We start from the raw sequence: 14,430 nt of genomic DNA, 5'->3' as shown, positions 1-14,430 counted from the left end.
TTCTCCTAAAAATCATTTTTCTCCTTTGCTGACTCGACAGTTGTGCAGGAAGGCTCCAGCACCCCCAATTCTTCCATCACACCGAAGGCGTGTGCCTACACCTCTGTGACCATCCTCAAATGAGTCTGCCTTTGGACTAATATATAAATACAAGGCTGAGAAGCTGGCTTCCTGAAACAGGGGAGGGAGGCTGTTACACAACAGAAAAAAAAAGCCAAGATACAACTTCCAGAGCAACTCAAAATGAATTAATGTTATGAAGTGGTAATTTATCACAACTTTTCATTCAAGCTAAGCTCCTACTAGATTTTTTGCATTAATATATACACTAGTCACAAGAAGCATTACATTCAGGATAGAAAATAAGGGTCTTTTAGGGAACACATTTGCAGGTTTGTTAAATTCTTGCAAATTATTACCATTTAATAGCAGAAGAGTTCGTTATTCATCAAGTTCTGCTGCAGGGTTGTGTCACTCTAACCATCGGGATCAAATGCAGTCATCTCCAATGTGCAGAATATCTCAACGCTAAGGAAGCAGCTACTCTTTGCATGCAAATTTGAGCTAATGACAAAATGAAAAAAAGAACATTTAATCAATTCAAGCTTCCTAAATATATTTATGCATCCACACTTATGCTGGAAGAACAATCTGTTTGATCACCTTGAGCATGCCAGAAATACAGCACAAAATTCACCTATTTCAGAAATCTTTACAAGCAGTTTTGCATCTTAGCTCAATAAAGGGTACATGTTATTTCCTTCTTGACACCATGCAACACCGCTAAGACTTTTACAATCTTTATTCTATTCTATTTATCTCCAACCAAGGTCATTATACAGCTGTGGGTTTTCAGAGCAACCAAACACAACCCCAAGCGCATTTCAGAAAATAGCGTACAGATCACAGCACCTAATAACCGGAAACTATACCAACCAGAAAATAGAGATAACACGTAGTCTGGCTTATTAATACTTAGGAGGAAAAAGCTATAAGAAGGAAACGTGGACTGACATTTTCTACCTCAGCTGCAGACAGAAGCTCTGCCTGTCACTGCCTAGCAATGAGCAGACCATCCACAAACACCTGCCGTGCACACAGCTGCCTTACAAATAGCTGCAGGGAGGCAGACAGACAATTTGTGAGCACAGACTTTGGCTCCCTTCTGGACTGTGCAGCAGCCGAAAGCGGAAGGGAGAGAGGCAGAGAAGTGTTTTATGCAGCCTTCACGGCTGCAGGCTCCTTGCCAGGCGCAAGGCTTCCCCCTGCCACAGAGCGAACCTGGACACGGACAGCTCGAACTCAGAAGCTGTACCCAGGCCCCAGCAGCTGAGGACACAAAGACAACAACAATAATATCACTCTTCTGTAGCCTTATTACCTGTTGGAAGTGCTTCCTCTTCTTAGGAAAGGCATCGTGAACAGCTGGGTGGCACCGTTTCATAGACGGAAAGCAAACCAACGTTCTTGACATCTCAGAGCTGTAACAGACCGAGCAGATGAGACCGCTCCCCGTTACCTGGTGTAGCTGCTGTAGGTGACGTAAACCTGCCGCATCACCGCTTGGTGGGTGAAATTTGTGCTGACAAAAACCAGCATCCAGCACACTGTTCATTTATGTAAAACCAAGAGCTTTTCATTCTTAAAAAAAAACGAACAGAAATTATCTGAAGTGATTTAACTGGCTAAAAATCCAGGGTTTTCCTCTCATTTTGTGCTGGGGTCCTAGTGATAGCTCACAGCTCCACATGGGTCTGCATCCCGAGGAGTTACTGAAATTAATGACAAAGACAAAGCAATGAAGAAAAAGAGAACACTTGTAACCACAAAGACAATATACCTGTCAAGAGAAATGAGTGTCCTACACTGAAGTGCTTTCACTTGGTTGCTGTCAACTTTCCAGCAGCAACAAAGGGCCGATGAATAAGCGCTCACCCCAGGCTGAAGTCATGCTCTGAGGTATTCTCAGTTCGGAGCCCTAACCAAGGAGAGCGGTTCTCACGTGAACTTTGACTTGGTGAGCTGGAGATCTCAGCTGTGCGTAGCATCGGAAGCAATGTGGAAATAGCACTAATTCTGCAAGGCACTGGAAAGAAACCTAACTTGGAATCAGGAGGTGCAATTTTTACTGATCTCCCCTTAGTAGCCTGAGGCAGCCAAAATCCAAATGCGAGTGTTTGCACAGACTTTGCTTTCCTAGGAAAAAAAATAAAAATCTGATTTCACTTAAAAGCAGGCAAGTGCAAGAGTGAACTTGGATCATGCCATAATGGTGACACAAAGGGCACACTTCTTCCCATGTAAATAAACCAAGTAATCAGCTTTCCTCAGCAGCAGCAACTGGGAGGCAAGGCTGGGCTCAAATCTCTGATGGAGATCTTCAGCACACAAAGTTTTTCTTGGTGGTGGTTTTCGTTAAAAAAGGATGGTAGAGTTAAACTTGGGCCCAGTCTTACCAGAACCAACATCTGGAGCAGGGAAAAACAGCAGCAACAATTCTGAATCAATGTCAATACTGAACCTACACCCAGCACAAAGCACAGAAACATTTCCCCCTATTAAGTGTACCCAAGTCCCAGCCTTATATTTTAATGTATAGGCTGGTTATGAATATCCTGATTAAATTACAACTTGGATGGCTACCTTGTTTCTACTAAAACCTAACTTTTAGCACAGACCAGAGGAATTAAAGCACTTTGTCTGCTGCAACTGCCGCCTGGACGTGCACATCTCGGTCATATCTACTAGCCCTGTGTAGGTGTCTTGTTTACCCTTAGAATACCTCAAACAACATTAAATACGTACATTTGAACACCTAACATGCTCCCCCAAATCCCCTTCCCTTTAAGAAAGCAGCTCTGTTGCCAGCATCCTTTACTCAAAAGAAAGGAGAATCTCACTGGGGAACAGTAACTTAACCGGTAGTAGAAAGGTGTACTTTACCGAAACCCAGTGAAAAAGTGGCCTTACAGGATTTCCCATTAGCACAGAACTGGGTGCCTGCCAGCTTCTGAGACACCTGTAAATCTTTCTGGAAACCAACACTGCTAAAATCAGATGCAAGGTAGCGGCTTTTTCCTTGAGGTATGGCTTCTGAGGTTGGATAAAAATGATGCCGTGTGTAATCACATTTGAAGTCAAGACAAACACTGCATCTAAGAGTCAATATTTATTTGATTAATAACTTACAAAATTTAACAGATTTAATTTATGTAAGGAGAGCTAATTTATTAAACATTTTACAGATTTTTTGTTCACAATGTAATACATCAAGATCCTGACAGTATTAAAATAATACTTGGCACAGTTATAAATAAAGAATATACAAAAAAATCCATAGCTTAAAATGCAGTGATGCTGTTTTACACATTAATTGAAAAAAAAATATATCTGGTGGACATCAAAGAATACAGAAACCTGCAAAGAAACAGCACATGTTTAGGGCCAAGACAAAATTCCCATTTATTCTACCTATATCAGATTAAGTTGGTCTGATCTGTTGTTGGTCTGGATCAGCTTCATGAAGTTTCAGAAGCGATGCAGTTTTGGTTCAACAAATGAATTGCAAGTTTGATAACTTGACAGAAAAATGCTGCATAGCTGGCTCCCCCCTCCTGCTTGATTTTATGACTCTGATCAAAAGTTTCAGTATTACTCAAGACAAATGACAAGCTGCACTGGAAACTTCACATCCCCAATTCACATATGCAAGTTCATTTTAATGACTATTTACTATTGCTCAAATTCTGCAGGTCTTAACAAAACTGTCACCAGAGAACTACTAAAAGTAAATAGTGCAGAATTCACCACATATTACCGAAGATCACCTTTGCAAACTTTTTTTACGTGGACGGCGTGCCACAATTCATGGCAGTTAATGCTACTGGGCAACTAAAACCAAACCGAACCGCTCTTCTGGTGCTAGGTGACATTTAATAAAGTGGACTTAAGTTCTTCAAGTCAACTGACCCCCAACAGAAATGTGAAAAGTGAACAAATATGCAGAACATTCCTGATAAATAAAATAAACAACACTGTGAAGCCTTCATGCTTTTTTGTTTTCAGATTAGAAAAATATGAATAACTGATGTCAACTGTTTTCACTGAAACAGAACGTGTCTTCGTTGGGATTACAAATTTTGTCTGACAAAAATAGCAAAAGCTTCTTGCCTCCCCTATATACCCAAACCTCTCCCATTAGAACTGTGTCCAAGATGATGTTGATTTTTCCAGTATTAAACATTCAAGTACTCTACTGTTGCACTTCTGTAAATCCTGATATCTGGTACTTGCAAACTAAGCGTGTGTCTTGAGATCAACAAACAACTACAGAAAGAAATGTTTACTTGCAAATACTGAACATCAACTATTTACAGTTTCACTGCTCCTCTGACTAAGGCAAGGGGCGGGAATACCACTAGATTGCTTTATTACCTGTAATCTGCGTATTACAGAAAACGCTAATTTTGCCAAGCATCAAACATGCAGTGAATTTGCAGGGCACAATGCCTATTAACAGCAATATTTAACATCACTAAAAGCTCATTAGATATCTTCCTACACTTTTTGGTTGAATAAAATGAAAATGAGCAGCTTTAAATATACTAAACACACACTCACAGAGAGAAAACTATTTGATAAATTATTTATATACAGATACACATTCTTTACACTGGTCTCAGACATCTGCTTTCAGGTCCCCTCCCCATACTCCCCTCACAGGTTTCTCGAACCACTAGGTTGCTACAGCACTTAGAAGAAAACTAACCTGATTCTCAGTCTCTCTGTAAACAATAGTTAAGGAAGCAGTGAACAATTCACTATGAGTATATGAAAACACCATAACAAAAATCAGTGCATCACATTCAAGAAAAGCCCCCTTGGAATGCAATTTCGGGTCATTCCTTACCTTCCAAACACATCTGTAGCATGAGAACTTAAAAACATTAAGGGTGATTTCCACTTGCCAATACACCATCTTCTTCAGAATGTTGCATTACATTTTCTATGTGCATGTGCTATTTTGGACATTTTTTTTTTTTTTTTTTAAGTTTTCCATCATTTTACTTCTAAACAAAGTAAGTATAATTCAGATGACTCTAGTTTCTTCTTCTGCAGTTGCAGTCAATTAAAAACTATTTCATCTTGTCTTTTTATAATTGAGATTTTTGCTCTCACACCTTTGGTTTCCCCCATGCAATTTCTCTTTGAACGTGTCTGCAATTACACTACACTGTACTGTATGGGGACCAAACCTAGTACTGAAACATTGCTACTCTGTAAATTGTTTATACATTTACTTCAAAGATAATGAAGTTTTTCCACTTTTTTTTTCCTGAACGTTATATAACCTAGCTTTACAGGTATATCATGCATTTAAGCAGGGCTTTAACTTTGACAGAAGAGCTTTTCTTACTTGCACAATCATTCATTTCAGACTACATAATCTCAGAACAGGGCCTTTACAAGTGTTTAGCTGTACCAGTAACTGGTGACAGTAACATTCACCAAAAAATGTGGGCAGTTCTTTTTTCTTTTTAAAACCATTATCTGATGTGCCCTACTGCTCTAACGTAACACATTACAGGGGATTCCCACCACATGATGTTTTTCACAGTATTGAAAAGCACATTTTTCAATGTACATAATACTACAGAAAATCTGTATTAAAAAAATCACATTACAGGAACTACACCATAGCGATCAGTGAACTCTGCATCATGAAATTTAGCTTTATATTCTAAATTCTTGTTTCAGTGGAATTATTCATATTGGGAAATGAATTTTTCTGCTCAGCACAACATAACTACTTATGTCAATACTTCAATAAACTCATGCTCCATTGTGAAAGATCTTAAATAAAAAAACAACAACAAATACTGTGAATATGCTGTTGCGAATAATTCTCATGTTAAGAACTGTTAAAATCCCTTTTTGATCCTCCTCCTCTTCCTTATCAGGTTTGGCAGTTTATTCTGTCCATTTTCACTCTTGTTAATAAAACTCTGATGAAGAGAAGGTACCTTAAGATTCATCACCAGCCCTACACATAGCATGCTACTCTTCAAGGGATGTGGATTCGAGAGAGAGAGAGAAAAATTTTCAGGCACCACTCAGATATGATATGCTCACAGGACGAAGGTGGTGCTACACTAGCTGGTAGCCTGATCCTGAAGTTTGGTCATATTCAATTGTGTACTGCCTTGTCCAGTCCACGATGACAGGCCGAAAAAGACCACAGCATCTGAATTCAAAGAAGTCTATAATGTTCCTTATACATCCATGGCTAAAAACAAAATAAAAACACACGTTAATAAGCAGTATCATAGCTCTTTTAACAAAGTACATTTTTTGTCTTTTTACAAATTCAGTTATTGTCTAAGTTCCTAACTGTAAAGAACTGACTCGCATAAAAAAATATTTTAGTGCTTGCTGATGAACAAGTTCTATAGTACTTCATTAGACTCATCAATGTTTGATCTTGGACACAAGCAAGACACTATCTGCTATCGTATTTCTTCCACTATCCACTGTTCTTATCTAGAATAGTGTCCATCTTTATTGATACCTATTTATTTCTGTCATAAATACTTTCTCAACAGTTGTAGATCTAAGATCAATTAAGTCCCCAGAGAAAACAAAATTAAGAAAGCATTATCTTCACGAATTAGATTGGCCTGTTCAAGTGCTTTCTGATGCTTAATCAGTTCACATATATTGAACTGATTATATATATGACATATATTCAAGATGCCTACAGCAAAATTCCATTTTTTTTTTAAATGGGCTGAATAAATTATGGTTTTCTGGAAGAGAAGCTCATGTTGTAATACACCAAACCAGTTCAAAGCAACAAGGAGATGACTGCTGCTTTGTCTCACAATGCTTCATCTGAAAGGTGATGCCAAATCAGTTATTTTAGACACCTGCTGTTATTTTTAGGAGCCATTTTTATGATAGTACCTGTTCCAGTGAAAATGGTTTGTGAATGCGACATCAACTGGGAGATAAAAACAGTAGTTTTTTTCCTATCCTGTCTTCCACCTTTGTTCTTTCTTCAGGCAAAATAATTACCTGATTTTGCTACAACTCTTATCTATAGGAAGACTAAACCATACAGAGATGCTCATCTGTTTCTCACTAGAAGTTTTGTACAGAAGGATATTAAAAAAAAGCATCACACAAACTTCTCTTCTAGCACTCTTATCTCCTGTTCCCTTGGGTGCTACCTGAAAGAGGAGCAGCTCCCACAGGACACAGCATGTACAGTGGGATGAGACATGTTTTTCTGTCCTTTCTCTGCTCCTTCTATAACACAACCTTAACCCACCCATATTCCAGCCTCATGCCTTCATTTATTTCCTGCTTTGACTTCACAAGCTGCTGTTGTATTCATCTCCTACAAGCGCTAACATACCGGTGCCACATCATCCCTGAGCTCTCCTCTCTTTGCTTGCACCCTCATCCTGACACCCAAAGGCGTGCATCTCACCCACACAACACCCACTTCAGCTCCTGGGACACCCTGCTCCCTGCCCCACAACCAGCTTTCGTCAATGACCTTCCTCCTGAAGAGGGAGTGCTACCTGTATGCTCACAGGAAAGAAAAAGGGAAGCTAGTGCACAGAGAAACTAAGTACCTCTGGGTTTAAGCACCTGATTTATAGAGAGAGTATTTTTGGTTTATTTCCCCATAAACTCTGCAGTAAAATACGATCACTGCTAGAGAGCACTATTTTTGGTGTTTATACATCACTGTCTAGAGTCACCACAAAATATTTGCCACTTCCTTTAACTGGACAGAATGCGTTACTATAAAAACTGCTGACAGCTCCAGCATTCCAAGTAATGAAAATCCTTTAAAAGTATTTAGCTATGTTTTGTTTCACCAAGCTGCACAATTCAACCATGTGAACAGCTACACAAGCAAGAAATGTATGTTTACACTTTACAACTTACTTGAATGGGCTTTCAATAGACGTGGTTGTAACTTTAAAGTGCTTGTATCGTCTTGCATTCATTCTTTCATTTGTAGTGATTCCTAAGCAAGATATCTGAAGACAGGAAAATAAAGTAAGCAATTTAGCCCATGTAAAAACAGGCAGACAAGTCCTGCACAAGACAGACTGAAAAAGGATTTGGTTTTTTATATTCTTGCTTTTGAAGAACAATTTTTGTCTGCAGAAATTGTCAAATCCCAACATAAAACACCATACAGCAGCTGCACCAGATTGTGCAGAAGGTTTAACATTCAAAGTGATTGGAAATAAATCATGATCATTGAACAAACTGTGACTTGTTAGTTCATAACAAAGAGATGACTGACTGATACATTGTCAGATGACGTGTGCTGTAAATAATAGATTCAGGAGTTTCTTCACATAGCATTTGAATCACTTTCTTTTCCTCTTGACATTCTGATTATAGTATGGTATACAACAGTAGTGTATTTCCCTCCAACTTATATCTTTGTTGCAGTAACATAACTTTTCTGTCTGCAAGATAAAAAGACGACTAGAAAAAGGTTTTTTAGTTTGTTTGTCTTAAACCACAATCATTTGGCCCACAGACTATGATTTTCTGTAACAACTTTCCAACTACTTTAGCCTAACATGGTATCTGATATAAAACTGGAACTTACTGTAATGTGATGTAATTAGAAACAAAAATATGAGAACCCCCTTAACAGCCTTATACCACAGCAAGATAAAATCTTTTAAGTCCCATTGGAATATGAAAAGTCAACTCTGCTGGATGGTAGAAAAGCAAGGACATTGAGAAAATTAAATTTGCGTTTGCCTGCCTCATTTAGATTTACTTATTTTCTCAAGAATTTTCTCTGCCTCCATGAAACCCAGTGGAGTTTCATTTCTATGTATATAAATGAGGTGTTAATGGCCAACTTTTGAAGTTGGAAGCAAAGGTTTTAAATTACTTTTCTTTTGTATGCAGTGCTTTGGCAAGAACCCTGGCCAGTTCAATATGAAGGGCAAGTCAAAACTTGACAATGGAGAGGAAAAAAAAGCAGCAACAGCAGGGGCTGTGTAGTTGCACAGCGAAAGAAATAATTTGGAGAATATCAATTTCATCACTCTGTCAAACTCCAAAGAAATAATTCTCCTAAACAATCCTATGTTTTCTATATGTAACACTCTTTAGAAGTGTATTAATTTTGGAAATGTATTAATAATTAAAAGTGCTAAACTTATTTCACTTAATTACATTAATGATACATAATACTATGAGATGTATTTTTCAAGGTGTCATGTAATTCAAAGATTCACCTGCACACAGAGTGTATTAACAGGAATCCTCAATGCAAAACTTAATAGAATAGATCATGACACAAACATGACAGAAGGCTCTCTGTAAAGTTACATGCTTACCCTGCTATAGAAGTCTGGTGGTTTAGACTGGTTTGAAAGCCAAATGAAATGCATGCAGTTACCTTTGCTCATTTGTCTTGGGCAAGAAAGACCTCTAAAAGACCGAATGGCTCATACGCAAGACTGAAATTGGCATGTATTGTAAATAACCATTCTAGAGAAAGGAGGACAAAACTCAAATTTGCTAAGAAGTTTCACCTAAGCCTTATAGGATGATTTTCATTTCCAGGATCTCTGGACAGATTAAATCAGTGAGTCTCACTGTTCATTACTGACAAGTCATACTGAAAGGCTTCCAGTATGACTTGTCTTTCATTAAAAAGGTTACAGAAGAAAATGGGTTTGGTGAGATTACAGTTAAGTCATGTGATGACGAATTACCCTGAAGCAGTGTAAGAAATTACTGCATCCCATTTGAAGTTACCACCCTCTTAATGCTAATGACATACTGCATTATTCCTACTTCTATCCACAGATTTTATCCTCTAGGCTTCTATTAGTCTTTATTGCTTTTCTCTGGTCTATTTTGCCTTTTTGTCATTCTTAGAATGGAAAGCAGGAGGTAAGTATTTTAACCTCTTGCAAAAAAAAAAAAGCGAACAAGAAGAGAACAATGCCTTCTATTGTGCAGAGACAACAGATACTTTCCTCCTTCAGCTGTGGCTGAGAGACTGAACACCTGGTCTTGCATAATGAACATGAAAATGTAAATGACAGCTGTTTGATATTCCTATGTCACTCCCAAGACTCAGCATTATGAAGGAAGTGCTCTTCCATACCTGATACATCTGACACATGAGTAACACAGCCACCCACATGAAGTGAAAAACACTGTTTAGAAACATCCAAAACATCCAAGGAGAACAGGTAGCAATCTGTGTAATATAGGTCCAAAATCCATCCTTTGCGTAACTTGTCTCACAGTGGAAACCCCAGTCTAGAGAAAAAAGGGATCAAACACCATAAAAAAGATTTAAGATATGTTTACTATACATCAACATAAAGACCACATTAGAACATGCTACATGAAATCAGAAAACAGAAGAGTTTTAGTTGTTCTCACTTCCTTTCCCAAGTCATTGAATATATGACATATGCAGATACATGCTATGAGGATGAAAATAAACTAGGACAAGAAAAACATCATCTAATTTAAATTACCTAGTATAGAAAATGATTAATATGCAGTTCAATTCCAGAATAAAAAATATCAAAAACTTTGATAAGACAAAAAATCTTTAAAAATCCATACCAGGAAATTAAGTATTTACAAGCAATTAAAAAAAAAAGTCAAAAAAAATCCACAAAACTATTTACTCACAAGAGATACATCCATAAATCATCCAGCAGATCATAAATAGGAGGAAGAACAGGTATCCCATAAAATAGCGATGGTTCCCTGCTCCTAAAGTTGTACAAGAACAACGGGGATCAAATTACTCCACTTTCAGAAGAAAGACAACAATACACACAGTAGCTTAATTTCTTACTTATATGTACTGTTCATTATTGAATATAGAAATATTACTCTCCAATATTAAGCCAGTATTACTTTAAAAGACAAGTGAAACAGCTAATTTCACTATGATTTTTCCCACTACTGAGAACAAAGAACTTATTTACTTCACTTTGTTGCATTACAGCTGAAATTCACACAAATGCATTTCATTTTTAGCCTCTTTCATGAGCCAACACAATTATTAAACGACAATATTTTTAACAATGTTGGTTAACAGCTATTGCAGAACCCTGAACAGCCAGGAATTACACATCAATATATATTTTTTAGAATTCCATTAGAAAAAAAAAAAAAAAAGCCAAACTGCAGAGTTCACTTCCTTAAAAGAAATAGGAATATAAAAAAAATACACCCCCCCCGATAATAAGTTAACTCAAAACTTAGCTTTATCAAACATGGTTAAGCCTAACTGAAAATAAAATATCTAAAAGAAGTTAGATATTAACAGAACAGACCAGCCCTGAAGAGCTGGCTAAGATAATGAATGGCATAAAAAAACCAGAACATTCTGACTGCATTTAAACACAAGAAAAATCAGTTATTTAAAGGATGATCTATTTCTAACATCATCTAACATCATCAGAGCTAAGAAGATGCCTCTTATGTATGTTGTTGTTTTGAAGGACTCAACCTTCCTTCTGTCTCTAAAATATGCCCACTGCTGTAACCTCCCAACAGCTCTAGGCTGTGAACTAAACCAACAGAGACTGTAATGGGCTAAAGAAGATTTGGCTGTCAACATTTACCAGCACAGCATTTACTTCTTCATTATGTCAAATGTTTTGCCTGCTAAAGCAAGAGCATCCTCTGGAGGCAGAAAATCAAGTGCTTTTAGCAAGAGAACTGAAAGACTGCATAAATAAGAGATAAGGAAAAATACACAAACACAAGCTAGACTAAACACGACATTTCCTTGAAAATCAAACAAGTTCCTTCAGATGTAAAATATGTTGCAACATTGCCTTCAGTCAGCTCTGAGCACACCAGAAATAGTGTTTGGGAATGCCCCTAAGGTATCACTTCCACTTGCATCCTAAGTTTTGGAACAGTTAGGTTTCATTAAGAAAAAATATCAAAAAAAAAAAAGAAACTTAAATGGTGACCTAGAGGTCCATCTGATAGGTGTTTGATGAAACATTCCTTGCAGTAGCATCTCCAATGATCCTGGACCAAATTTTACTTAACAGGAAATCCAGGTATTTGGTGAAAACATATACATAGAATTTAAACCTATGAAATAAGACAGGTACAGCCTTGGTAACTATTAAAAGACATCAGAAAAGGAAACTGGACTTTCTTTTGGAAAAGAAAGAACTTTCAGAAAGGATCACAATCACTAAAGGAAAGAAATTCCTTTTTTATCTTACATAAAACTGAGCAAAACACAGCACTGTTTTCTACAGGTTCACCCTGGTCTGACAGGAACACAGTCACTGATCCTTCACAGTTAAGACAATGCTGTAAGAATAGTTGCTAATTTCTTTTATATGCTTTTGTTTATATTATACGTAAGTAATAACATATAATAAAGACAACTGCTTTTTATTTTTTAACTGATAGATTTACACATTGCATGACTTGGATGATTTGTTCATTCCTTCCTCCTCTTTTCCTACTTTTAGCCCCTTGGAGAAGAATCCTTTTTTGGGTTTGGGAAGAAATCATTTTTCTAAACCATAATGTAATTTCTCACGTACACAAGACCTACCTTTTCAGTTACTGCTATCCAAACAATAATTCAGTACATTGTCAGCACAACTTGTGACATAACAGTATAAAATTTGGCTATAGCTCCTTTCATGCTGTTACTTGTAAACTAGATTTCTGTTGCAAGTTTACAGTTTGAGTTTGAAACGTAACTGCAAGTTTGAAAATGAAAAATAAGTTATTAAACAACTGACTGTAAAATGCATAATGCCATTTTGATACTCAGTTAAAAACATAGGTATAAATCAATCACCTCCAGAGACTTGAAAATTTTGAAGGTATTTGCCCCAATTACCTTTTTTTTTTTTTTAAATAGTCTGCACTTCTTGTCAACCTCTTCAGAATAGTAAAAATACTGTCTCTCTTTGCATTGCAAATAAACTGCAAAGGATTTATTTTTAGGGTGCCTGCACACACACTTTCTGCAATCCTATCTTTAGTAAAATTCTTATCCTTTTAACACATTTGAAGGAAGACTACACAAAGTGTTTCCAAATTCAACCTTCCTGGGAAAGGCATAATTCACGTTTCCCTTTTTGGGAAACATACCATGAGTGCTGTTTTAAGAATGGATTCTGTTTTGTAATCCTACAAACAGAGTCACCACGAACAAATTGGAGGCAGAAAAGCCATGTAAGGTCATTAGACCATCATTCCCTCCAGTTCAGGACTGTTCCCATAGTTCAATTTCTTACGTTTTTTTTCCAGCATATTTTCAAGTTTCCTAATGTTTACTTTTACCACCAGTTATCCGGATCTGTTCAAGACCAGGAAGATTCTGCTTTTTCATCACCACTGTTTTTGAGGGGGGGGGGAAAATACACTATACCCTCCCACCACCCCCAAATCACATCACATTTCCTCCCCTTAACTTAATCCTACTACTAACATACTCTCTTATTACACACAAACTATGTTTTTTTTTCCTTCCCCATGTTATTTTACACTTTTTCAAGTTACTGATTGAAATCATGGATCTTTGTCCCACTGACAAGTACTCCTCAGCACCCTTGAAAAATAAATATCAAGCTGTCACCCAGCGTTGTCTCCGAAACCCGAGCCTGTGCCCACTCTGCCTTTGTGCTGTTGTTTTTCATTACATTAAGGATGCCTTAGTTCCTCATTGTAAAACATCCAAAATGGAAATCAAAAGTAACTCAGATAATGACAGTAGCAGGAAATGTAAAATAGAAGGGAGTGATACAAGACTATCTCAATGAGATTTCAGTGATGCTGTTATAATTCAAATGTCAGCACTGACCATTTTACTCTTGACCATAACAACAGTCAAACTACAGTGACCATCTATTATTAGTAGTATTTGGAAGGACTAAAATGTCAATGAATCCAGGTCCTAATTCCTGCCCAAAATTCTGCTTGTGTCCTAAAAAAAAATGAAGCAAGCTATATTGATTTCCTGGCTGTGAAGCTTCCCCTACATAATAAAGGATTTCAAGTAAGTTTCTCAAAAAACAAGACATAGAATTTAGAGACTTTACTCATGTTCTATTCAGTTCCTTACATCATCGCTGGGGAGAATAAGTGAATACCTGTGAATCTGGGGGCTGGGGGAAGAAGGGGCCATAAAAAAAATAACACCTCATCAGTAAGCCATTCTGTATGTAAGTACTATAATCATTGCACTTCTGAATATACACACTTTGCCATTAGAAAATTATTAGTAAAGATGAAAAAATTACATTATGTAAATGGATAAATTGTTGTCAAATCAGCACATGCTCTTTCTGTGGAAAGTAAAAATGCAGTTAAAGCTTTTCATCTTTTAAATACTAGAATGTAAGTGAATATAAATATACA

The 14,430-nt window shown here is 37.1% G+C and overlaps 1 protein-coding gene across 1 annotated transcript in view; it reads right to left on the bottom strand.

The window, feature by feature from the left end:
• Positions 1-3,158: 3,158 nt before the first annotated feature.
• The window catches only part of ZDHHC17 (zDHHC palmitoyltransferase 17), an 80,562-nt gene continuing 69,290 nt past the window's right edge, over positions 3,159-14,430 (bottom strand). The window contains exons 14-17 of the mRNA XM_083819360.1: positions 10,708-10,791; positions 10,166-10,323; positions 7,960-8,054; positions 3,159-6,286 (exon numbers count right to left, since the gene is read on the bottom strand). Of these exons, the coding sequence (XP_083675486.1) occupies positions 6,148-6,286; positions 7,960-8,054; positions 10,166-10,323; positions 10,708-10,791 (476 nt within the window). The 3' untranslated portion in view covers positions 3,159-6,147. The remainder of the gene's footprint in view (positions 6,287-7,959; positions 8,055-10,165; positions 10,324-10,707; positions 10,792-14,430) is intronic.

Source organism: Anser anser (genome assembly GCF_964211835.1).
Source record: "Anser anser genome assembly, chromosome: 1".
NCBI classification, from domain to species: Eukaryota; Metazoa; Chordata; class Aves; order Anseriformes; family Anatidae; genus Anser; species Anser anser.
Note: the sequence above shows the minus strand (reverse complement) of the source record. Positions and strands in the feature narration are given on the sequence as shown.